At 41.2% G+C, this 25,811-nt stretch overlaps 2 protein-coding genes and 1 long non-coding RNA gene across 8 annotated transcripts in view; 2 read left to right on the top strand and 1 right to left on the bottom strand.

Annotated features, from left to right (window-relative positions):
* Positions 1-4,740: 4,740 nt before the first annotated feature.
* On the top strand, positions 4,741-11,472 carry EIF2B2 (eukaryotic translation initiation factor 2B subunit beta). The gene is made up of 8 exons (XM_001367855.5): positions 4,741-5,122; positions 5,208-5,328; positions 6,155-6,303; positions 7,365-7,528; positions 8,430-8,525; positions 9,707-9,844; positions 9,954-10,020; positions 10,942-11,472. Exons 1-8 carry the CDS (start codon positions 4,960-4,962, stop codon positions 11,097-11,099), a joined length of 1,056 nt encoding a protein of 351 aa, XP_001367892.1. The 5' UTR covers positions 4,741-4,959; the 3' UTR covers positions 11,100-11,472.
* Positions 11,473-18,452: 6,980 nt separating this feature from the next.
* The window catches only part of MLH3 (mutL homolog 3), a 37,310-nt gene continuing 29,951 nt past the window's right edge, over positions 18,453-25,811 (bottom strand). For 2 of the 6 annotated variants that reach the window (XM_056810679.1, XM_056810680.1), the window contains 6 exons: positions 25,613-25,724; positions 24,566-24,725; positions 22,224-22,247; positions 22,030-22,108; positions 20,259-20,410; positions 18,453-19,359 (listed from right to left, as the gene is read on the bottom strand). In XM_056810679.1, coding sequence (XP_056666657.1) covers positions 19,261-19,359; positions 20,259-20,410; positions 22,030-22,108; positions 22,224-22,247; positions 24,566-24,725; positions 25,613-25,724 — 626 coding nt within the window. In that variant the 3' untranslated portion in view covers positions 18,453-19,260. The other 4 variants (XM_056810681.1, XM_056810683.1, XM_056810682.1 and 1 more) reach the window with 3 other exon arrangements.
* On the top strand, positions 22,968-24,283 carry LOC103098479 (uncharacterized). Its single transcript, XR_457349.2, has 2 exons — positions 22,968-23,691; positions 24,070-24,283. It is a non-coding gene; the product is annotated as an uncharacterized LOC103098479 (long non-coding RNA).

Here is a 25,811-nt window from a genome sequence, read left to right as displayed (position 1 = left end):
CTGTTCATTCTTTCTACCTGGCCAGAACTCTGTGGATGGTAGGGTATATGAAATTTAGGTGTTATTCTCAGATTTTCATAGATTTGTTTTAATACTGAGTCTGTAAAATGTGTACCTCTCTCCAAATCTATACTTCCTGGTATTCCAAACGTAGGTATGATTTCCCTTAACAATACCTTTGCTACAAAGTTGGCTGTGTTTTTATTGGATGGAAAAACCTCTGGCCATCTTGTCAGGTGATCTACAATCACTAAGCAGTATTTGTAATTCCCTGCCTTTGACATATTAATATAATCTATCTGTAAATGTTCAAAGGGTGTAAATGCTAGTGACCTCCCACCAAAAGCTTTTTGTTTAAATATGTATTGGTTATATTGCTGGCAAACCTGACAAAATGAACAGACTTTTGAAGCAATGCTGGTAATACTAGGTGCCACCCATGTTTTCTTTACTGTATCCATTGTACCTTGGGTGCCAAAGTGACCCTTCCTGTGTATTGCTTGGCAGATATAATTATAGAATGTTCTTGAGGAGAACAGGCTTTCCTTTGGATACATATACAATTGTGAAATGAGGAAACTGAAGCCCAAAGACAAGTTACTATGCCAAAGTTGCATAGGTAATTAAATAGCAAAGTCCGTTTCCTGACTCTTGAACATGTTGTTGGCTCCTCTAAACAACATAGACATTTAGGTAATAGAATGTTATTCCTAGAAGAGTTCATGAGGCTCATTTGATTAAACCTTCTTTATTTCACAGACATCCAGGGCCAGAGTTAGAGGGATCTGCTCAAGGTTGAACAGGAAATGGGTAAATGAACTGGGACTTAATCCAGATCCTCTATCTCTAAATGCAGTGCTCTTTTCACTATGCTAAATTGTCTCCATAGATGTAAAAGTGCTTTGAAAAAAGTACAAAGTACCAAATACATATGCTATTGTAGCCCTAGAAGACCAAAGTTCTGGGTTTATACAGACTTGGTTTGATCTTAAAAAGATAACCCCCAAAATATTACTCTTTTTGGCTTATTGTTCCACCCAAAGTCTACTCTAGGAAAACATCCAAATATAGCTATTTAGATCTTCTTAGATTTGGGTAACCAGTTCTTCCCATATCCTGCACAAGCATTTAAGGTAAAGAACAGCTTTTATTCTAACCCATAAAAAATATCAAAAAATGCAAAGGCCTCATAAACAAATACAGAGAATACATAAAGGAATCCCAGTTGTCCATTCAACATAATCTCTGGTGATATTTCACTTTGCCTGTTAGATTTATGGTTGAACCTGAATCTTTAATTGGTGGTCACCAGGGATTTGATTTCTAAATCCCAAAATGAATTACTCAAGTAAATGAATTTTATGGTAGCTTATTTTTACAATAGAGGAAGATATTAAGGAAGAGATAAAAGGGAAGAGAGAGAGAGAGAGAGAGAGAAAGCTCCAGCTTCTTCTGAGCCAGGTAGAAATTCCAAGGCCCCAGTCAGGGGAAAGGAGTCTCAAGTCGATGGGCCTTTCCAGAAAGGGCAAGGAAGAAAGTCAGCCTTTACACTCACCACTGTGACCATCTAAAAGGAAAAGCAGTCTGAGGTCTCCTGTACGAGCTCCTCCAGGGGTCCAGTCCCACAGCCAAGTGTCTTCACTCCAAGTCTGACTGTCTGTCTTTCAGTCTCTCCTCAAGTGTCTGTCTTCATTCTAAGTCTGAGTGTCTGTCTTTAAGTGTCCAACTCCAATTGATTGTCCTTACTCCAACTTGTGGAGAAAAAAGAAATTATAAGAAAATGCATGAAAAGGACAGAAGCTGGAGATGGGTTAGCTGTCAATCAAAGGAAAATTCCATTTGGAATGTTACCAGGAAAAGCAGTTTGGAGCCAAGCCAATGGTGACTGGTTTGGAAGGTCTTTGGGCTGATGGTGGTGACCCTGAAGGAAGAAGCTGGGTTTATCTCTGGGACTTGGGATAATCAAGTTGGAGGTGGCCTGGCTGATTTGAAGGAAGAAGAAGGACAATAGTCCATATATCTCTCTGACTGGCTCTGTTTCATGCTAGTGACTGAATTGCCATTTCTCTCAATATCCTCCAACCTAACACTCATTGTAGATAATAGGGAAATCCCACCCCTCTTACCTTATCCTCCATCTTTCCTGTTTTCCCCAATTAACCCTTATTTGAGATAAAGAAGAAACATCATAGCTCACCCTGAGTGACTTATAAGGAGGCTGAAGAAGGGGGAAGAGGAAACTGAAGGGAAGAAGAGGAGACGAAGGGAGATTGGAAGAGGGGAGGAAGGGAAGTATAGAGGAAGTATAGAGGAAGAGTAGGCAAAAGGAAGATAGCTGCCTGATCTATTAGTTAGCTAGTATCCATCAAATATACTCTCTAATATCATCTATTACAAACTCCGAGTGCCTCTCTTCCAGTCCAACTCTGAGTGACTGATGATCTCTGTGTGTTTCTGTTTCCACTATTTAAAAATCTTTTTCTCTTGTGTCACCTCCCCTAAATTTTACATCTACCAATCACAGCCAACACTCCTCTCCAGGACTGCCCACTCTTTCACAGTGGGTCACAGACTTCCTACTCAATGTATGAAATGGGTATTCATACCTTTTGTGGTTAGTTCACACCTTTTGTGGTTAAAATGCAAAATGGGTAGATCTACTTTAAATATCAGGTTTACACTTTGGGGATTAAAATCTAAAAATAGACAGGGGATTACAATTTAATCTTTACTATAAAGGAAGAACTAAGGACCTTAATTGTTACTATCAGAGGAGGGCCAAATCCAATCTTCACATGCCCAAATCCTAAAGTCCTGTATTGTACCATTTGGTATGATCCCACAAGACAAGCTAGACAGGCTTTTTTTCTTATCAAATTCATTGTCCAAATAACACTCTTATAGGGAAGTGTAAAGTTGGAGTCTTTTGCTCTTCCATATCAGAGCTCTTGTCACAGCTCTTTTCAGGAACAGAAGCCATGTGCTTGATGCTCTTTTCTTGCCAAAGAGGGAACTTCTCAGGAAATTCCCCTTTTCTCAATAGATAACCAGATCTCCAAACTTTGGCAGTTGGATTGTTCACTGAACAGCCTCCGAAGCTAGCATGGCCCAAGGAATATCCCTTCTTCATCTAAAAGTTTAGATTCTGGCATCATTCTGGTAGTGATGTCCTCCTTTTCTGGCTAGAGTACATAACTAGATTCCATGACTCTCAATCTTGGGAGTGGTAAAGGAGTAAACCTCAGGAATGCCCAATACTTAGACAAATGGCTCCCCTTTCAATGGCTATTGTGTGGTTGAAAGGTTATGCCACTGCCTCTTTAATGACTGAGGCCAGGAACTCAGCATTGTTCAGAAATTGTTTTCTTGTGCTACATGAGCAAATATATCTGGCTCTGTCATGTGCCTCCCCCAGGAAACTGTGATACTCCATGACTACTCCAACTACTGCTGGATCTTGAACAGAGAGGCAGGCATCTGTGAGGTTGAGTGAAAATTACCAGTTAGTCCTTAAGGTCCAGAACTTACCTCTTGGTCTACTGTGGGCTCAAGCACTTCCAATTCACTAAATGTTTCTCCTCTTAGGCAGATTTTTAATGGCTCCTAGATTATATGTAAGTTTTGTGGTGAGGTGGGGAAAAGAGAACTATCCTACTTTTCTGAAGATGCGGGTCTGCTCTTAGATCCGCTGCTCTCTCAGAATCTCTCCAGAAGAAAGCAGAAAGAAAAAAGGCAAATAAGAACCAGTTAATGCCCTTTTTCTGGGCATAAAAAGGTGGCTCCTATCATGAATTCATTCTGAAACAGAGGTAACCAATCAGATCAAACAGCATTGGTGAAACTTAGAAAAGTGATGGTGAACCTATGGCATGGGTGCCAAAGATGACACATGGAGTGCTCTCTGTGGGCACTTGGCCACCCCTCCCCCCAATCCCCAATTCATTATTAGAAAGGCAAAGGGACTCCATTGGAGCTGCTTCCCTGCCCCTCTCCACCATCCCTGATGACATTTTTTCACATCCCCTGGCCCCTCTGCCCAGCAGCTCAATGGGAGCACTTTCTCCCTTCCCTGTGTGGGGTCAGTGAGGGAGGGGAGAAAGCCCCACAATCTGTCTCTAAAAGGTTTGCCCTCACTGCTCTAGAAGTTGCTAAGGACCTGCAGATCAAACAAAGACTAGCCAACCTCCAGGGCCCAAACTAATTGAAATCTAGTTTGTGAGACTATGATCATGAAATGAGGGGACTCGGAGTCATGGCTTTTAGGATTAGTTGAAGAAACTGGGGGAGGTTCACCAAAAGAAGGCTTAGGAAACATATTGAGCTGTCTTCAAGTAATGGAAGAGCTGTCTTCTGCAAAAGGGACCAGACATGCTTGGTCTAAAAGGGCACAATTGGGAACACAATGGTTTGGGCGGTTCAAAAAAGTAGATTTTTTTTTTAATGCAAAAAAAAATGAAATAACCCAAAATTGGAATGTGTGGCCTTTAAGATGTTGAGGCAAAACTGGACGACCACCTTTCTAGAACTGGTAAAAGGAGTTTACCAGGCCATTTATACTTTAGATCTGGGTTGGCCTGGTGATCCTGAGCTGCTTCAAGGACTATTGATTCTTCACTAGAAGCCTGGGATCAAGGCTTTACCGTTTCCATAGTGAAGGGTCACAGAGTCTGGAGGACCGTGGGGCCAGAGAAGACCTACAATGTTCAGGTAAGAGAGAATTCACCCACACTTCCGCTTTTCCGTAGCGACGGCAAATGGCCGTTCGGCTTCCCTTCCCCTATGATTAGAGCCTCAAGCCTCTGACTGGTTCAGGGGAGAAGGAACCTGTACGGGCGGGGGGCGGGGCGAACATACCGGAAGTATACTTGGGTATCCGGAAGGAGAGGTCGGTTTGTGTCAATTTTGCTGCTGTAGCGTGTCTGGTTTCCTCCAGCCCTAGGGTCACCGGCTGCCTGCAAAATGCCGGGCGCCGCCGAGAAAGGGACGGAGCTATCAGAGAGGATAGAGAGTTTCGTGGAGGCGCTAAAACGGGGTGGGGGCCAGCGCAGCTCAGAGGATATGGCCCGGGAAACGGTGGGGCTGCTCCGCCGGATCGTGGCCCACGGACGCTGGAGCAACGCCGGTGAGGACCAGGGTGGCCTCGGGGGTGGGGAGAGAATGCTAGCCCCGACACCTCCCGGCTCATGTTCTCCCTTCCTTGGCTGCAGGGGAACTGATGGAGCTCATCCGTAAGGAGGGCCGGCGAATGACGGCCGCTCAGCCCTCGGAGACCACAGTTGGCAACATGGTGCGGAGGGTCCTCAAGATCATCCGCGAGGAGTATGGCAGGTCAGTCCCTCCCCCGTGACCTCTTCTGTCACTCTGTAAACATGAATTTAACGCCTACTGTTTGCTAGGCTCTACAAAGAAATGCAAAGACATTTCTCTTTCTGTAGGGGAGCTTATAGTCTAAAGGGGCAGACAACATGCCAACAGCTATGCACAGACAAGATTCGGGATAAATTTCACATAGTCCCAGGAGAAAGACACCAGAGTTGAAGGGGAAAGGGATTCAGTAGAAGGTGGGATTTTAACTGTTAGCACGTTTGAGCAGCTTCTTGTACAAAGCCCAATGTCCCAAAGAGAATGTCAGAAAGTGCCAAGGAAGATATTGCTCCCTTTCCTTGCCAGCCCCCTCCCCCTTCTGTTGTGTCTTGGAGCTGGAGTGGTGGAAAGAGCCCCCTGAATAACACCATTACCTTTAAGTAGCCACATCATCCCTTGGGGAAGTCACTTTATCTCTGGGCCTTAACCTTCCTTGGTTCTATGATATAGGGAAAAGTAGATAGGACTCTTGAGACAAAAGATTTGAGTTTGAGGTCTAAAACTCCCACAGTCTTCTTATATAATCTCGGCCAGTTCACTTTTTTTTGTCTACTGTGAGGTTTTCATCTTTTATTTGTAAATTAAGCTTTAAAATTAAATAATTAAGTTCATTATAAATGGTTTACTTCTAAAATTAATTAAAATAATTTTATTTGTAAAATTAAAAGAAATCCAGACTGGATTGTTTTTGAGGTTCCTTCTAGCTTTTATGATCTTTGACTTTTACTGCCCCTCTTAAGATCCTTTCTCTTTTTACCCATCCCTCTGATTATGTGTCTTATCTCCTCAGACTCCATGGACGGAGTGATGAGAGTGATCAGCAGGAGTCCTTACACAAGCTCTTGACAGCTGGAGGCCTAAATGAAGATTTCAGTCTTCACTATGCCCAACTCCAAGCCAATATCATTGAGGTTATTAATGAGTTGTTGATAGAGCTGGGTAAGTATATGGCTGGTCCCTGGCTAAAAAGTATGTCTCCTCAGATAAGGGTGGAAGTCCTTATGGCAAGAATGGTTCCCAGGATGTGTTTTACTTTAAAGACCAATCACAAATCATTTCTAGATTTCAGATCCCCCAGCTGTGCTCACATTAGTGGAGACCAACACGGTAATTAAATTTAACATATGAAGCTCCTTTGAAATCACATATGAGAAAAAATATCCAAAACTGTTGTTGGTAGGCTTCTAGGTTTGGAACATCTGTATAGTGTAGTGGATGGAGGGCTGAGTCAGAAAGACCTGAATTTGAATCCTGCCTCAGATAATTATTAGTTCTGTGACCCTGGGCAATTCTCATAGGCATAGTTTCCTTATTTATAAAATAGAGATGAAAACAGCACTACCTCACAGGGTTGTAATGAAGATCAAATGAGAGAATCATTGTAAAGCATTTTGTAAACCTTAGAGCACTCTGTAAATACTATTTAAGATTATTGTTACGAATCCCATGATGTTGCTTCACTGAAGATGGTCTCTGGAGATTTATCAGATAAATAATCATACCCCTTAGGGTTTCAGTTTTGTCTACTTTTGTTTTTACCCTTTCCTGCCCACCTCCTTTTCTTCTTTGGGGTCTCTTGGCTGGTGTACTGTATTATTGACTTGTAGGTTCTTTTGGAAAGAACCCTTTAGTAGAGATTTTATTTTCCTGTTCTCTAGCAATTTTAGGTTCTACACATGAAAATATTTTTTAATTGGATAATCACTGTCTTCAGAAACAGTTGCCCCAAAGGGTCAAGTAGATTTCCCAGCAGCCACAGTGGCATGGGATTTGAAATAGGAGTGGATTTTTGTAAAGGGTACCAAAGGAGCAGGGTGTCTGCACTTCTGAGATTAGGAGTAAAAATTGACTTTTGTAACATTTCATTTCAACCATTTTTGCTGTAGTGCCCCAAAGGTCTAGATTCCCTATAATGTGTACTGGTGGGAAGTGGGAAGGGCATAAGTCTTTCTTTCCAACTTAAGTTGTATTAACTTCCTATAATTTGACTGTGCTTACAGAAGGGACAACTGAGAACATAGCAATGCAGGCTCTGGAGCATATTCACTCCAATGAGGTGATAATGACTATTGGATACTCCCGAACTGTTGAAGCCTTCCTCAAAGTGGCTGCCAAAAAGCGGAAATTTCACGTTATCGTGGCAGAGTGTGCTCCTTTCTGCCAGGTACTAGAGGAGCTACGGAAAAATGAGAAAGATGGGAGGAGGTAGTAAAGGAAGGGATGGTTGGATCCATTCTAACTGAATTGGTAAGCAAGGAATAATAATGATTTGAGGGTGGGAATGAAAGTCTCTGATAAGATGGAAAAGGTCAGGATAACCCTATGTAGTGACATATTAGTGGAATTAACCTAACTAATTAATATATATTGCACCTGAATCTACATTGGTAGAGGGAGCTTCCTCACCAGGAGTTCTTAATACCAGTGAGATCATATTACTGATCAATAAAAATGTTGTGTAATAGTTTAAGAAAGCAGTAGGGAACTGCAGAACTTAGGACATAAGGATTGAGATAGCATGATGTAGTAGAAAGAGCACTCACCTTGAAGTCAGAGGATTTGGGTTCAAATGCCACTCCTGTCCCTTACTATTCGTGTTACCTTGAGGAATTCACAACCACTCTGAACCTCTGTTTTTTCATATGATAAAGCAACTAGCGTTGATGACCTCGAGCTCTAAATCTATTGTTTATTATAGTTTCTTTAGGGATCTAAATAGGGTAAGGAACCTTAGAAATGATTGGTATTTGATCTGACCTCAATTCCTAGGAACATAAAGGGCATGTGTCAGAATCTTAGATGGAGTTTTGAACTGAGACCAACCTGACCACATGTAACAAGTGGCTCCATCTAATAAAACATCTAGTTTTATGGCTGCTCTATTTAGTGCTAAGGGACGTGCTTTATTTACTAGCTTCCCACTGGCTGTCAGAGATGTTACCAGAACTTATACCAAGAACTTCTACTGTAGCAGATTGAACTTTTAAGAAACGTATCAGCCCAAATTATATTTGCAAGTATATTATCTTCTATGAGGGCAGATCAGTTTCTCCCTCTTATTTCAGGGCCATAAGATGGCAGTCAATCTGGCCGAGGAGGATATTGAAACAACTGTCATGACTGATGCTGCCATTTTTGCTGTTATGTCAAGAGTCAACAAAGTGAGTATATTTGGACTTACTAGAAATGGAAGAGTAGCATGGAGATAATGTCTGCTCATATAAGGAATATTCTTTTTCTATAGGTTCCTAAAGTATTCCTTCTTCCCCATGATATATGTAGGAAAAACGAAAGTTCTTGATATTATTTGATATAAGTTGAGACTATTGATCCAGTTACAGAATTCCTTCCCCCTTGTCCTCATATTCTTTCCAATTCCTTATGCCCCAGCTTAGATTCTTTGGGATATTTGGGAGATCAGTGAAAGGAATACATGACTGAAGGTGGAACAAACAACATGTATGTGAGTCCCTGGTATCAGAGAAAAATAGTCCATGTGCTGTATTCTGAGTATCACTGACAACTTGGAAGGCTAGATGGATAGAGGCCTACTCTACTGGGAGAAAGCAAAATTCTGTACCTTATTTATTTCATAAACATGTCCAGAAGCCTTAGGCATAATACTTTTCTTGCCATGCATTATAATCATCATTGACTTTGTTGGTTACACATATATGGACTTTGAATTTCACATCTTCTCTGGCATGTACTCACTTATTAAAGCAAAAATCAACAGCATGGAGACATGCAGACTTTCAAGGTTTCAGCATAAGTAGGTTTTTTGCTAGTCCTAGTGGAAGGCACTTCCAGGGAAAAAAAATTGATGACAAGTAAATTAAAATGCAGGTTTGGTCTCTTATATCTGTCGGTTGTCTTTTCTATTACTGGCCTTGGGATCTTCTTACTTTTTCAGCTTGAAATCTCTTCAGCTTGATCCAATAGACCAGTAGATATAAAGTGACTCTCCAGCAAACTTGTTAAAATGAAAGCAATTCCCATTCTGCTGTTATGAGACTAAAAACTTGTTTATTATCGAGATATTACAAGAGTTGAAAGTACCTTTTGCCTCATTCGCTACCCATTTTTCCGTAAAAACCAGAACATGAAACAGGCCTGAAGAACTTTGGCAAAGGAGATCTAGTCCTCTGTTTAGTAGTTCCAGGACTCTGCCTCTTTTTTTCCTCGTCTCCTTGTGTCTAAATATGCCAGGGCTCTTTGATTCTTAATTTAGCTTCTGTTCTCAGTGACCTCCAGTTAGAACTTTTTCTGTCTCTTTTCTTGTTCCTTTATCCCTGACCTGCACATTCCCTAAGTAGCTTATCATGTTCTTTTCATTCCAAAGGTGATCATTGGCACAAAGACCATCCTAGCCAATGGTGCCCTGAGAGCAGTGGCAGGAACTCACACCCTGGCCCTAGCAGCTAAGCACCATTCCACTCCGCTCATTGTTTGTGCACCCATGTTTAAGCTTTCACCACAGGTAAGGACTATTCTCTTTCACTGGCTTTAATGGTAGGGCTGCTTCCTAATTGAGAGTGACATGCCCACAAGAAAGTCATTTTATTTCTTTTTATAACTTTTTCTTTTAGTTTCCCAATGAAGAAGATTCATTCCACAAGTTTGTAGCCCCTGAAGAAGTCTTGCCATTCACAGAAGGTACAGTTCTATTTTTAAAAGCTGATTTATAGGATTAGATGGGACTGAGTTGCAATTCAGGTTCAGGAATAGTAATGGACTGCCCTTTTGCTGCTGTCAGTGATGCCCAGGAGAAATGAAATGGAGGAATGATTTTTTCTAGTAGCTGTGACTTACCCAGTTTATGACATTTGGGAATTTCATGACTTTAAAACATCATTTTGTTTTAGGTTATTTATAATTTTAGCTGCCATGATGGAGGTAAAGATGACTAGATCTGAGCTTACAAATGAACTACAATACATACCTGCAGAAAAGACACCAGTATTATGAATTACACAAAGTGCAGTAAATAGCTTTGTGTGTCTTAGAACCTCAGTTCTAGTCCTTATGGGGGTTACTTTGATGAAATCATTGCCACAAGTGGGTAGCTTTGAATCATATCTCCTTAGGAAACCGTCTAGTGCCTCTGGGCCCCTTTTCTGTTTTCCTCAGAGTTCACAGCACTTAGTTCATTGAGTAAGGACCTAGCAACCTCCCTAGCAACAATAACAACTTTATAAGCTTACAGCCCTTCCTAACTGCTATTACTGAAATCCAAGTGAAATTTCTTTATTTTTAATTCTTTTAAAAAAATTTTGAATTCCAAATTCCCTCCCTTCCTCCTATCCCCCACCCACTGACCAGGCAAGCAGTATGATATCAATTATATATGTGAAATCATGCCAAACATTTCCATATTAGCCATGTTGCACAAAAAAGGGCAAGAAAAAGAAAGCAAGTAAGAAACCTATCCTTCTATTTAAACTCAGAGTCCATCAGTTCTTTGGAGGTGGATAGGATTTTTCATCATGAGTGCTTTGGAATTTTCTTGGATCATTGTAGTGATCATAGTAGCTGAGCCAGATGATATTTCTTACATTTATTCTTGTTGCTTTTCAGGAGACATTTTGGAGAAGGTCAGTGTTCATTGCCCCGTGTTTGACTATGTCCCACCAGAGCTTATCACCCTCTTTATTTCCAACATTGGAGGGAATGCACCCTCCTACATTTACCGCCTCATGAGTGAGCTCTACCATCCTGATGACCACATACTCTAGGGACGGAGCTCAGGTAGACACTATTTTACACTGAATGGAGACGTGCCTAAAAACTAACGAAGGACATCCTGTTCCTGACTGGGGAGTCAAGTTCCCTCAAAAGAAGACGAACTCTACATACACACAACTCCCTCTCAACCATGCACATCCAAGGGCAGATTGCCTAAGATCTGTTCTTTGGAACTTAATGAAAAACAGTGCTTGACCTGTTGGATTTTGGAGCCTCTTGCTGACCTGGCTGCATGTCTCTGGGATCTGATTCAGTGATGTGTTATGGGTCACATGGAATTCCCTGCTGGGGTAGACACCTTTGCTTAGAAATGTCTACAACACCCCCTCATGATATGCCAGTAAAAGCTATTTTATGACTCTTGCCTCCCGTTCTCCTGTGATTAAATTGCTTGAAACAGCAGCAGCACAGCCCACTTAATGTGTTTGCAATGCAGTGTGCCTGCAGAAGGGTTGTAATTAGAGGTAAACTCTGAACCCTAGTATTACAAAAGAAAGTGTTTAATTTCCTTTGGAGTTCAGCAGAAAATGGTATCTCAAAGAATAGCCTCTTGGTGCTAATCATTTTCTGTGAAACTGGATTATTTCTGCCTTTGACTGATTTGGAGAAAGAAGCAACATTGAGCAAGATTCTAAAAGGCTGACCTAGAAATTGTATGACTCAGAGGTGACTGACTTAACCAGGCCTCAGCTTGTCAACTTATGAAGTAAAGGAAGTCTCAAAAGTAAAATCTTTACCAGCTTTCTGGATGAAGTGGCTTATAGCCACCAATCACTGGTAATTTTCTCCCTTCCAAAGGCACCAATTCCAACCACTCCCAACTTAACATATAACTAATGTGGTTTGGGCATAAAACTTTAGGAATGAGTCAAGAGGATTAAGTTCTAATCTTAGCTCCATCATGAAGGACATCCCATCTACCTTCATTTCTTTGTAGAAGAATGGGGCAATCTCCTTGGGGATTTTTGTTTTGTTTGTTTTGCCATGTAAAGTACATGTCTATATGTGATAAAATTCCAGAAGGAACCCTTCCTTGGGATAATGATCCCTTGCTTGGAGTATCTGGAGTTCTAACTCCTTTTTTTCAGCTAGGTAAATCCATATTACCTACTATAGCAAACTACGGAAAACAAAAGTTCTATAAAATTGAACTGTATGTAAAGGGGGACCAATAGGAGATGGGAGGAGGTTGGAGCACGAGGTTGCCTTCATATACTTCCTCTTTTTGCCTTCTCCAAGTGGAGGAGATTGGATGGAGAGGTGGTGATCTGAAGAGCAGAAAGCTAGGAACTACATACAGTGTTTGTCTACTTTGGCTGTCATCCTTTGGGCCACTTTCCCTGCCCCTAGTGCCCGGCTTTAGCCCTTTCCCAGCAGGAATATATGTAAACAATACTGTAACAGCACATGTTTCCCTTTCTGAGACTCAGTTCTCATCACCCCCTAACTTTTTTCTTAATTAAATTTTACTTTCAAAGATTAACCTCTCCCTCCCTCTTCCTTCCACCAGCCTCCCCATTGAGAAAATAAGAAAAAAAAAACCCCTGTTAGAAACATGTATGGTCAAACAAAACGTTTTCACCTTGAACATATCTGAGAAATCTCAGTCTGTTCTCTTGAGTCTCTCAACCCTTTGTCTGTTGGTGGGCAGACTGATCATGACCCCAGAATTTGTAATTGGGCACTGTGTTGATCAGACTCCCCAGGTTTTCTTTTTTATGATCACATATATACACGTGTGGCTATATATGTACACATTCATATTGTATTGTATGTGTATATAAACATACATGTATTTATGTTTTTTGCTCTTCTCACCTTCCTACCCTAATCCTATTACCCTCCTCATCCCACCTCCCCATTAAGAACACAAGAAAAACAAAACCCTTTACAAACATGTATAATCAAAACATTTACATAGTGGCCATGTCCTAAAAAATATTTGTCTCATTCTTCTGAGGCCTCAGTATTTTTTATCATTAGGCCTCTGGAATCCTGCTTGATCCGAATCCTGGCTTATAAAGAGTTCAGCTTAATAGTACTTCGTCACATTCATATAGTATAATTTGTTCATTCATTCCCTAGTTTATTGGCACTTCCACCAATTCTTATTTTTTTGCCACCTCAAGAGTTACATTTTTGTCTACTTGTTGAATTTATTTTGCTTAGAACTAGTCCTTCCTCTGTCCCTAATTTCCTTTTTGTTTTCCTGTTGAGTAAAGTGTATTTCTCTGCCCACTGTGTTTGTGTATTTGACCAGTTCAGAGAGTAAGGTTCCAGTTTCAGATGCTGCCTCCCATATGCCTTCTATGTTAATATAAATGTCTTTACGTGTGCTTTATTTATGAGATAATTTTCCATAACCATCCTTCCCAGTGTAATTTCATCTTTCCATTCTGAGTTTGTTTTTTAAAATAAATCCTTAGCTTCAGTCTTTAATCAACACTGTTTTGGTACCGAGGCAGAAGGGCTAGGCAATTGGGGTTAAATGATTGACCCAGAGTAACAAGTCTGAAGTCAGGCAGTGTCTGAAGTCAAATTTGAACCCAGGACTTCCCACCACTAGGCCTGGATCTCAACCCTTTGAGCCACCTACCTGTCCCTCTCCATTCTTAATATCATCAAGATACAACAGAACTACGCTCAGACCTTGTCTAATTGGACTTCCCCTGTGAGCCTGAAGATGACAGGGTTCAGAGGGACACGCCATCTTATATGTGAATATAAGGAATTTAAACTTGTCCATCACTGTTCATTCATGTTTATTTACCTTTTATATTTCACTTTACTCTTGGTTTTGAACTTGAAAGTTTCTCCACAACCCTGGTATTTTCATCCTGTTTCTTTCAGGGTCCATTCCCCCCCCCCCCCCTTCTGTTATTCTCAATTTTGTTGGACAGGTTATTGGCTTTAAATCCATACCCTTTGCCTTTGGGAATATCATTCCAACTTCTCCACTCCTTTAAGTGGCTCCTAATTGTGTGTCTTCCTGACTGGCTCCTCAGAATTTGAATTTTTTCTTCCTGGTTGCTTGTAGTGTTTTGTTTGTTTGTTTGTTTGTTTGTTCTGTGACCTGGAAGGTGGATTTTGGCTATGGTGTTCTGGGAATTTTCATTTTGGGGTTTCTTTCAGGAAATGACTGGTGGATTTTTTCTATTTCTGCTTTGCCCTCTGGGTCTAAGAGATCTGTGCAGTTTTCTTTTCATAGTTCTTAAAATATGATACTAGACTCTTTTGGGGGGTTTGATAGGCCAATGATTCTTAATTTTAAAAATATATTTTTAAGTTTCAAAAAAAGAGCCCAGGCCTCATATACCTCAAATCTGTTTTTCAGATCAGTGGTAAGATGCTTTCTATTTTCTTCTCTTTTTTTCAGCTTCTGTTTTAATATTTCTTGTTGCCTCATAGAGTCTTTGGCGGCTTCTCTTTGTTCCATTCTAATTTCCAGGAACTGCATAGATTGGGCAAGGCTTTCTGCTTCTTGTGCCAAGCTGTTAATGCCTTCTCAAATTCTTCCTTCCTTGACACTCATTTGTTTTCTAATTTTTTCCTCAAATGCTCTCATCCCCCTAATAAAAACATTTTAAACCTTTTAGACTCTTCATCTCTTCCAGGATTTCTAGTTGAGTTTGTGCCCAAGCTAGATCTTCCTCTATGGCCTTGTTTATAGATGTTCTTCTCCAGTATTTGTGTCTTGAGCATCCTATAGTAGAGTTCTTTTTTTGTTTGCTTATTCTTTACTCAGCCTCCTTCCTGATTTCAGACTTGATGGTAGGGCTGGGCTCCATGATGCTTCTGAAGGGAAGGTCTGAGCCCTCTTGCTGCTTTCTTGGGGTGCCAAGTGTGGGGTTATTCAGTTAGGCTTCAAGTGCAGACCCAGTTCTCAATCTACTAAACCATCTAACTTCCCACATGAAGAGAGGCAAAAGGATGGGCGCCAGGCCTGAATCGCAAGCGGACAGGGACGAGGGGTGAGGGAAGAAGCCTGCCTGTCATTTAACTGGGCAACCGCAGGGTCACAACCATGAGGAGGGAAGCGAGGCCACGGCCTGGGGGACGACCTGGAGGGATTGTGAGGAAGGCAAATCCTGGGTATCCCCAGGAGGACCGGCAGAAGGGAGAGAAAAGGGAAGGGAAGAGGATCAACAGTTGTACTTTTCCAGAACAGTTCTGAGGATCTTGGGAAAAGAATGCCCTCCACATCTGGAAATCTAGAAGAAAACATGATTTGTCACTTGTTTGTGTGGGTGTATGATTTGGAGTTTGGGTTTTAAAGGATCGCTTTTACAAAAATGAATCCTATGGAAATGGGTTCGAGTGACAATATATAGATGCATAACCAGTGGAATTGCTTGTCAACTCCAAGATGGGGGGGAGGGGGAGGCGAGGGAGAAAACATGAATCATGGAACCATGGGAAAAATTTAAAAATAAAAAAATAGGACCTCATTTGATGCGACCTCTACATTCCAAGACCCTTCACCTAAACTGAAAACCATTAGTAATGGCGAACCCCATTGCTTAATAAGCATTTCTTCTATGGACATGCTGAGGCACTTTGCGACTTCTTGCAGGCTTCTCCGAGCTACCGAGTCACCACTCTCTTCCTCTGGGGCCATTATTAATCCTGAAATCGTGTTGACAAAGGGAAGCCGGCTGTGATGTGGACTTGTTAGGAGAGCTCCGGACAAAGCCTGATTCGGAAGCTAATGTTTGGTGCTGAGCGATGTACGACTCACAGGACACTTCTCGGAGAGAGAATGAGTGCTAGCGGACTCACCGCTGTGAGACTTTACATCATTTGGGGAAATGGCGGGGATTTATTTTGTATATTTTTCTGCCTTCATTTTTTTTCAATTGCCAGTCGCAGATCCCTGAATTCACGTGTGTTGACTTTGAGTGAAATGAGGTCCTGCACCTACTGCGTGTGAGGCATTGTGCTAAGCACTTTACAGTTTTTACTATTTCATTCTCACAACTCTGAAGAAGGTGCTATTATCATCTCCATTTTATTATTTTTTTAACCCTTAGATTCTGTCTTAGAATCAATACAAATCTGTCTTGGCAGAAGAGCAGTAAGGGCTAGGCAATGGAGTTTAAGTGACTTGCCCAGGGTCACACAGCTGGGAAATGTGTAAGGTCAAATTGGAATCCAGGACCTCCCATCTCTGCATCTAGCTCTCAATCCACTGAGCTATCCAGCTGTCCCCTATTATTATTCTTAATAAGTAAGAAGTTACATATTTCATTTTATAAAATTGCCCTCACTTGACATTTTAGAAAAGGCTGTTCCTGAGTGGACTTTGCTGCTAGCAGCAGTGCAACAAGCCAAGACACTCCTGAAGGACTTATGGGAAGGAAGCACTGTGGGAGCAGAAAGGCAAAAGAAAACATAACTTATCACTCGTTTATATGGGTATAAGGTTTGGGGTTTGGCTTTAAAAGATCGCTCTATGGTAAGAATGAATAATGTGGAAATAGGTATCAAATGATCTCCTTTGTACAACCGGGTGGAATTGCTTGTCGGCTCTGGGAGGGAAAGAAAAGGAATCATGGAAACGGGAAAATGTTTAAAAAGAAAAATAGAAAAGGCAGTTCCTCTGAGGAGTGGTAGGTCACAAAACTGTCTTTTATCTTTCAATGAAGAGGGTTCAGGTTAAACATCAGGAATATTGAAAATTAATTTCTAAAAAAGGTATCAAGTGATAACTCATGTATAACCCAGTGGAGTTGCTTGTCAGCTCTGGGAGTGGGGAGGGAAGAAGGAAGGGAGACAAGAATCATGGAATCGTGGGAAAAATTTTAAAAATAAAAATTTAAACATCAGGAATAATTCCTTGGTTGTCAGGGTAACGTAACGAGTCAGGTTATAGACTCTCATAACTTCCGCCACGGGGGAGACCGCGAGGGGTAAATGAAGCCACTGATGGGGGCATCGTCTAATGCTGGGAGTGTATGAAAATGTTAGATCAATCCAAGAGTCTTCAAACACCTGCGTCACCCTTCTTTTTCAGATTTCAAGTGGAAATTCTCAGAGCAGCATTTTCTGCACATTATCCACTTACAGCAGCATGTTCATAGTGAATATTACTGCTTTCTCCACAAATCGAACCTACTAGGCATCATTAACCAGAAACGGAAAATCTTTTCTCAGAAATCCATCTGCTGGTGAAGCAGAACTACACGCAGACTGGTTGCAAGCTACATAACATTTTGCAAGAAGGCAAACTCCTCTGTCCAGTTGGAATTATGCCATGATTGAGATTGCAGGTTGTATTTAAATCTGGATGATAACAATATATAACATTAAAGTTATGGGCACTTTATGATCATGATCTCATTCGATCCTCACAGCAGTTCTGGGTAGGTGCTATGATGATCCCCATTTTACAGAGGAAGAAATGGAAGCAAACAGAGGTTAAGTGGCTTGCCCGGGATCACACAAATAGTAAATGTCTGAGGTTGGATCTGAACTCGGGTCTTTCTGACTCTGGGCCCAGGGCCTCTACCCACTGCGACACCTATGGTGCCTAGGCAAAAGCTGTGCTGGATCCCTACCCCTTGAGAAAAATGCAAGGGAAATCACGGGTGATTACAACTGCTTAAGCAAAGTTAGGCATCTTACTGAAAGAATAAATATTGCAGCGAGGTATGAAGAAGCTTTTTAAAAATAAATATGTGTAGGAAGGCTTTGGTGGCAGAGTGTCTAGAGCTCCAGGCCTGAGGATGGGAGATCCTGGGTTCAAATCTGGCCTCAGATACTTCCTAGCAGTGTGACCCTGGACAAGTCACTGAACCCCCATTGCCTAGTCCTTGCCCTTCTGTCTTAGAGTTCTTACTAAGGCAGAAAGTAAGGGTTTTGATAATAATAATAAAGTAAAAATATACCAAAAAATTCATGGGTGCCCCAGCCAAAAAAAATCCATTGCTGAGAGGCCAGCCTCCTGGTGATGAGCTTTTCCATACTTAGCTGGGTTGGCCCTGAGAACAGCCTTGGTGTGTGGCCAGGGCTGTGCCTGAAACTTTCCAACATGGTGGAACCTGCCAGACCAGAGCTCACACCCCACCGGCGTCGCTTTCAAGAACCCAGAATCATCTGCACACTGGGATGAGGTATTGGAGAAAAACTCGGGGGAAGAGAAACTGAGGAGAGGGTATAGCACTTTGGGTGCGTTCCCCAGGGTGGATCCTTAGGAGAGGACACGGCGGAGACCCAGGCAGGATGGGCAGTTTCAGACAGCTTGTGATCTGTACTGCTGGGGGGAACTTCTAGATCGGGGAGTTCACAGCTCCATTCTGAGTATCCCCCTGCCATAAAAAAAGAAAACATTCCAATCCCAGACATCTTTAAAGACAAACTTTCTGTGTGTGTAGATATGTACAGTATCAATTGCTAGACAACTGTTTCGAAGTCAGCAACAAATGGGAACTTGGAATTTTCTCCAACCAGTTTTCGTCCTCTTTTTTTTCTCTTGACCAACATGACTTATTTAGTCAACGATGATGGAAGGGTAAAGGCTCCTTCTTCAACTAGGTGGAAAACCACTCGTTGGGGTTGTCTGTAGAGCAGATTCTTGGTCAGGTTGGCCTTGATGGCCTCCCAGGCTCTTCTGTCCTTCAGAGAATCCAGTTGTCATGGGAGCAGACTGGATGGAATAGGACCCTTTAGGGCTGGGCTGTAAAATGTAGGGAAGGGAGGGAGCTGAGGAAAACGAAGGGGCAAGAAGGCGGATAAGGGTTGGGGGAGACTACCAAATCCTTGGGGCTTAAACTCTAAATTATACAAATTCATATTAAATGAAAACTACAAATGCTGACTTAAAAAATTAATTATCAAATTTTACTCCAGAATAAGTTATAAACAGACCCAGAAAGGCAATTTCAACTCCTGGGTCCTAGAAATGCATCCATCTGTAGAGTTCCTCTTAAGCAGCTTTCAAATCAAAATTAATGTGGCAGTCTGTCCACAGAGATGCCCAATAAAGAGTGCTGTGCTTCTGACGTCAATTCTATGCTGGGGCTCGCTAAGGAAAGTGTTACGGCCACAGTGACTCACGCTGGGTGCGGCAATATCCAGCGAATGTCCCTTCATCTTCTCACGGGCGTAGGGCTCTGTCTAGAGAGTCTGTCTTCATGGAGGTTCAAGGTGGTTTCAACCCTTGTTCTGCTTCTCATCGTGGGGCTCTACTTTCTTAAATAAATGCCAGGCACGGGCCATTCTGCAAAGTTTAGCAAGGTTGGGTTTGGGATTCTGAAAGAAATAGAATTAATAGTTGTAAATATAACAAAGAAATGCAGAGACTCAAATCCCAATTAAATAATTAATTTTCAAATGTACGTTGAAGTCAGGCTTCAGGGAAGACTAAATAAGCAACATTATAGGTTTCCCCAGGACAAAAAGGCTCCTCTCAGCCGTGGAACCCAGATTCTTTGTGGTTCAGAAAATTCTCTAGCACTATGGAGTTCAGCTGGGCTGTGTGCAAAGTTCTAATACCCATGACTCACTGCAAGAGAAGAATTTCTATTGTTTAGCAGCAAGGTAAGCACAATCGTTGGCTCTGGGAATGCAATAACATGGACATTCTTAATAAGGTCTCATGTTCTGTTTCATTTAAGATTATAAATGAGAACAGAAAATGTTCTTAATTTAAACCACTCGGTGTCCTTCGAGCATTATCCACACCACTCTGTGGCAGATCACGAGCACAGCCTCCATTTAGTTCTCTCTTCTCCCCTGATGATCCCCCCAAGATGCTGCAGAGACTCCTAAGCCGGCATCGCCATTGCAGTAAATGACTCTCCTAGAGTGACCAGGAAACATGAGGCTCTTTGGACCAGGCTTAGCCAAAGCCATTCTGCCCTATTCCGACCAAGTCTCTGCAGTCTTCAGAGAAAGGATTGCTGCCTCCTATTCAGAAAGCTGAGAGGAAGTCAGCTCAGATGGGCGGGATCCGCACATCTGTACCTGTACTAAGCTTGGGAAATACCAAACGGCTGTGTGTATGTGTGTGTGTACGTGTGTGCATGTGTGTGTCAGCATTTCTAAATGAGCGAAGGAAGAAGATCTGGTAACTTATTCATGGTAGGATTGCTTCCCATCCTTTTAAAAGAAGGCTTCCTCTTTCTCTACCCTCTTAATCACTAACGTACCTGTTTCTCCTGTTCCAAATGGTCTATGTCTGCCAAGGGCAGCATAGAGGGTCTCCCATGAGCGCACTGGAAGGGCAGCTGGCACTGAGACAGAGCCTCGATGAGTCGGCGGCTCTCCCGCAGGCTCAGGCTGTCGTTAAACTTAATAGCCCCTAAAACCAAGAAGGAACATGAGAGAAGGGCCCCCTGGCCAGCTGGGAACCAATCCGGGTGTCTCCTAAATAAAGTAACGCACATCTTGGAAACTTTTCTGTTGGTCTTAGAATTGCTTGCATCATCTCTGAAGCCCGTGGAGGGATTCATGGCTTTCTGCTTTGCCAGGCTCCTCATCCTTTCCTCAGGGAATCTCTTGACTGCCTTTGTAAGAAAAGTTACATTTTGTGGCCCAGACTAGATCCATGTAATTTGTTTTCAGAGCATCTCTAAAAGTGATAAAAGCAGCCTCACGTGCTTCCTAGTAACCAAGGCTTCTGATCTTAGGGTTGTTTTTCAATACTTTCTTTCCTTTGGCTCCAGGTTCAATCTACCACATCTAAAAATGTTAATTTTTCTGCAAAATGTCCCCTTTGATTTGTCATTTTCTTTTTCCTTTTATAGACCCTAACCCAACGTAAAACTTCACTAGCTCACTTAGGTTATTATAATGGTCTAAATCTGATCCATTCACACAAAAATTGCCATCAGAATATTTTCATCAAATGTCATTTTGTTTTATTATTGTCCTATTCAAGATCCTATAGCAAATGCCTGGAGGATGGGGTACAATGGAATGAACCCTCAATTTAGAGTTGGAGTGCTTCAAATCTTGCCTCTGCCAATCACAAATGCTTCCCTGAGTCATAGTTTCCTTCTCTGGAAAATGAGGTGACATGTGACCGGTCAGAGTGGCTTTGATCATTTATTAAAGGACAGTCTGTTTCTGCTTAAGACTCTAGCCAGAACAAGTGTAGTGTTGGACACATAGCGTGAATAAGGAAAATAAATAAATAAATAAGAAAAAATATATCTGTCCACTCAACACAATCCTTGCTTTATGATTATAGGTAATCCAAGCCAAGGTCTATTCTAGCTCTGAACTCTATGTGCCAAATCTAAAAGCTCCATTTTGGACTTCAAGGCTTCCAGGCCTCTTTCCCAATCTAATTTCTTCCTGCTTCTCTGTATGGACCCTTTATTCAAACTAAGCTAATCCAAGTGGTGTTTGCCATGTGTAGATCTGTTCGTCAGGCCTATGCTCATGCCATTCCTTCCATTTACTCTGTTTTTATTTTCTTTTCTATTTACTAATACATGTTAAAACTCAACTTCTAGGAGAGCTGATTCTGTTTGTTCTTCCACTTAACGTTCCTGCTGAACTCCTGTATCAAATATGTATATTAAATGCAAATGATCTAGTTGATGTTTTCCTTTGTTGTTTCATGTTTTTTCTTTTTAAATAAAAAACAAAACAACATTACCTTCCATCCTAGAATCAGTACTTGTATTGGTTCTAAGTCAGGAGAGAGGTAATGGCTGGGCAATAAGGTTTAGGTGACTTGCCCAGGGTCATCTAGCTTGGAAATGTCTGAAGCCACATTTGAACTCGGGACCTCCTGGCTCTAAATCCAATGAGTCACCCAGCTGCCTCCTATGTGTTATTTCTTAATAAAAGCTGTACGCTTCTAGAGGGAAGACTATCTTCCATTTGTCTTACATCCTCCTCTTTCTTCCTCTACCCTGCAAGGGTGCTTAGATCATAGCAAATATTGAATAAATACATTAAACATCTTACCATGGCATGCCTGGGATGCTAACACCTTCTGGATGGCAAGTGGCAAAGTCCCTTGAGCCCCTCCTGTAGTCTGAAGCAGCTGAAAGCAGCAGAAGCACAGGATTAAACTCTTCATTTGTAGCAGTAATAGAGGGTGGTTGTTGCCCTCTGTGTGAAACCTCTACCTGCCCTCCCCAAACAAAGCAATTACTCACCTCTACTTGTTCTCGAATAAATTCCTAGAAAGAAAAAAAAAATAAGTGCATGTCAGCCACTGTCTTTTCTCTACTAAAAAATAAATAGATAAATATTCAAACTGACCTCTTTAAAGACCAGCAGCCCCAAGGAAAGGCAAGTTGGCATATGAGGTTTTATAAAAACAAAAATGCTTTCAGTAAGAAGTTTGATGAAGATTAAATGCATTTGTGTAAGGGAAGCTCAATCCAGACACAGATGCCAACAGCTTATGAGGACATGAAAGTGGTAAGAGTGGCTTTGATCATTTATTAAAGGACAGTCTGTTTCTGTTTAAAATTCTAGCCAGAACAAGTGTCACACTGGATACATATTGTGAATAAAGAAAATAAATAAATGTGAAAAAGAAATTAATATAATTGTCCACTCAATCCAAGTCATACTTTGTGATTATAAACACCAGAAATTTTTCACTGAAGTTTCCAGTCATTCTTGGGAATTTCCTGTCTTTAGATTTAAACAAAAAAATTTTTTTTATATACTACTAAAAAAATAATCCTTACTTTCTGTCTTAGTAACAACTCTAAGAAAGAAGGGCTTGAGGGCTAGGCAATTGTGGTTAAATGGCTTACTTGGGGTCACACAACTGGGAAGTGTCTGAGGTCAAATTTGAACCCAGGACCTTCTATTTCTGGGCCTGGCTCTCGATCCACATCACATCTAATTATGTTTCTTTTTAAATCAGATTTAGAAAATGTTTGTTCTTCCTCTCCTCACACAGCCATGCTTCTAATGATGAAAGCTATTTGAAGCCAAACGGGAGATACTGCTTCAAAATCACAGCCATATTTCTCCCAAGAGGAGAAAAAACAAGTAGACAGAAGTTGAGGAACTTAGCTCCATCAAAGAGACAACTAGTAACTCCTTTCACATCCTCTGCTGCTGGTGTTCCCTGAAACCAGAACATTTGGATTATAAGCCCAGCGACCAGGCTCTGACTACAATGCTGTTCAGTTTCTTGCCCATCACTTTGAAAGGGGAGCGGGGAGACTGCTGTGAGTGAAGAGCTTTGAAAAGTATAAAGCATCTTTAAAACTGTGCAATACCACTACTCGGTCTGCATTCCAAATAGATTTTTAAAAAGAGGATAGGACTTTATTGTACAAAAATATTTCCAGCAGCTCTTTTCTTGTGGTGGCACGGAATAAGAAACCGAGGCAATGCCCATCAACTGGGGAATGGCTGGACAAGGGTGGTATATGAGGGGGATGGAATATTATCATGCTCTAAGACCTAAATGAAATGACGCAAAGAGAACATGACGAAGAGAACAGAACTGGGAGAACATTGTACACAAAACAGCAATATTATATGATAAACATTTAAATGACTTCGTTTCCTAGCAATACAATGACCAAGAAAATCCTCAAGGTCTCATGAGGAAAAATTCCATCTGCTTCCAGAGAAAGAATGGATAAGAGTCTGAAGGTAGACCGAGACATATTATATTTCACTTTGTTTCTTTGCTTTTGTTAGTTCAAGTTCTCTTTCACAAAAGGCCTAATAGGGAAAGATATTTTATACTATTACACATGTAAAATCTATATCAGATTGCTTGCTGTCTCAGAAGGGGGAGGGGAGGAAGGAGGGAGGGGAGCGTGAGAAGTCAGCTCAAACTTCTTTTTAAAATGAAGGTTGAAAAAACTTTTTTTCATGTAGTTGATGAAAAAGAAAATATTAATAAGAATAAAAAAGAAAATTATTAAGCATCATATAGACATGAGTTATTGTTATTACTACTGTTAATAACACCAGGTTACTACTACAATGCTTAATTAATATTAAAATATTTGTTCTCTTAACTAGGTTTTACTACAAGAGGGTCCTTCAGGGAAGGAGCGTGTTTGTTCTCCATCCACCAGAAATCAAGCTGCTTCCCCTTCTCAGAGAGAACAAAACCATTCCAGTTCCCTTCAGAATCAACAAAGATCTGTCTTGATCAGCCTGGCTGAGCATGAGTAAGACTTTCTGGGCATCATAAGCTTTATTTCAAACTGAAATAAACGCCTTAACAACAGTCTTTGATGTGGGTGCTGCAGAAAGTTTTTGTTTTGGATTTCTGGTTCAATAAAGATTGAATAATGAAGTCTTTTGAGTGGAAAAAAAGGGGGGGGCATGGTTTTAGGGCAGAAACCCAGAAGAAAACACTGATGACAGAACAGCAATGGACATCTTATCAAATAGTGAATTCTAGGAAGACCCAGCCAGGTCAACCTCATGGCCGCTACTTTGAAAAGCCCTGAGACTGTCCAGGCAGAATGCAATAGGACAATCCCAGAGCAACTTTCTCAGGACGTCTCACCTCCAGCATACTTTTTGTCACAGTAGGTCTTCCTCTCCGAACTTCATTGGCTTCTCTTTCTACAAAACAGAGCGGCACCTTCTCCACAAGGACATGGGAGCTGGTAGCGTCGGGAAATATTAATTTCAGGCCCAGACCTTCTAGGCCCTTGTGGTAACACCTAAAGAGATGAAGAGGCCCAAATGGACTAGGCAGTATATCAGAGAGTACTTTTGAAGGGTACTTCATTCTAATTTCAGTTATAAATACTCTCTAATTTTTCAGAAGTTGCCCTAGTTTTTTAAAAAGCTTCTCTCATTCTCTCATAGTTAAAGAGAGATCTTTTAGGATTTTAATATCATGAACATCTCCCCTTTTGAGATCCAGATAACCTCTACTTGTTCCCTATTTCCTTCAGGGGAACAAGTGTCCTAAGAGATTTAAAATGTCAGGATTTTCTTTTCTTCTTTATTGAAGAATTGCTCATTTCTGATAGCTGTTTTTCAACTAGCACTTAAAGGTACCTGGCCCAAAACAAAGGGCTCAGAATGTTTTAAATCAGCATGAAAGCAGGGAGGTAATTAATGGCCCCTGGAACTGAGAAGTTACTGATTAACTACAAGTAAATAAATGAATCTGTAGCTAATCTAAATTATGCCCTAGGAGAAATGAATTATTGGCAGTAGTCTTATTTCCAAATCTGAACTAAATAAGAAATAATTCTCTCCTTCCCATTTCCAAAAACTTTTGTTATCCCCAGAGTTGGGAAAGGTCCTATCTAGTGAATCACTATATGATTTACCCCTGCCAGGCTTTTGCTCCAACATTTTCCTTAAAATGATGATGGTAACTATATCTAAGGAATGAGAATACATCAATACAAGGCAGAATGGAAGCAATTATAGCATGAGCTTTGCTTTCAGAGACTGTACAGAATAAACAGTCCCTATTCCAAGAAAGGGTAAGAATGATCTAAGTTCTAGCTGCTGGGATAGATTACTAGGCAGACTCTATCCTGTACTCAAAATTGCATCCTTAAAGTGTTCATCCCTCGAGCATGGTACTAACTCTAAGAGCCTCCTCTGTTCTTCTGTCACCGTGACCTCCATGGGTGGGTAGATGGTAGAAGACAGCAATTTCTTGCGGCGAAAGCTTTTTGGCTGCTCCTTCTCATAGGAATCTATTGGCAGAAAGTTTAATAGGTGGAAACAAGGAGAAATAAATTCTGCTAGTCTCAGACCAAGCATGAAACATGATAAAGCATAAT

The sequence above is a fragment of the Monodelphis domestica genome, chromosome 1 (assembly GCF_027887165.1).
Source record: "Monodelphis domestica isolate mMonDom1 chromosome 1, mMonDom1.pri, whole genome shotgun sequence".
NCBI classification, from domain to species: domain Eukaryota; kingdom Metazoa; phylum Chordata; class Mammalia; order Didelphimorphia; family Didelphidae; genus Monodelphis; species Monodelphis domestica.
The sequence above is the reverse complement of the archived record's forward strand: the minus strand, read 5'-3'. Positions and strand labels throughout refer to the sequence as shown.

Bases quoted from the DNA above. Each gene is read 5' to 3' on its own strand.
- EIF2B2 (XM_001367855.5), top strand. From the start codon at position 4,960: ATGCCGGGCGCCGCCGAGAAAGGGACGGAGCTATCAGAGAGGATAGAG. The intron at 5,123-5,207 runs GTGAGGACCAGG...CCTTGGCTGCAG, and splicing joins CGGACGCTGGAGCAACGCCG to GGGAACTGATGGAGCTCATC. The intron at 9,845-9,953 runs GTAAGGACTATT...TTTTTCTTTTAG, and splicing joins TGTTTAAGCTTTCACCACAG to TTTCCCAATGAAGAAGATTC.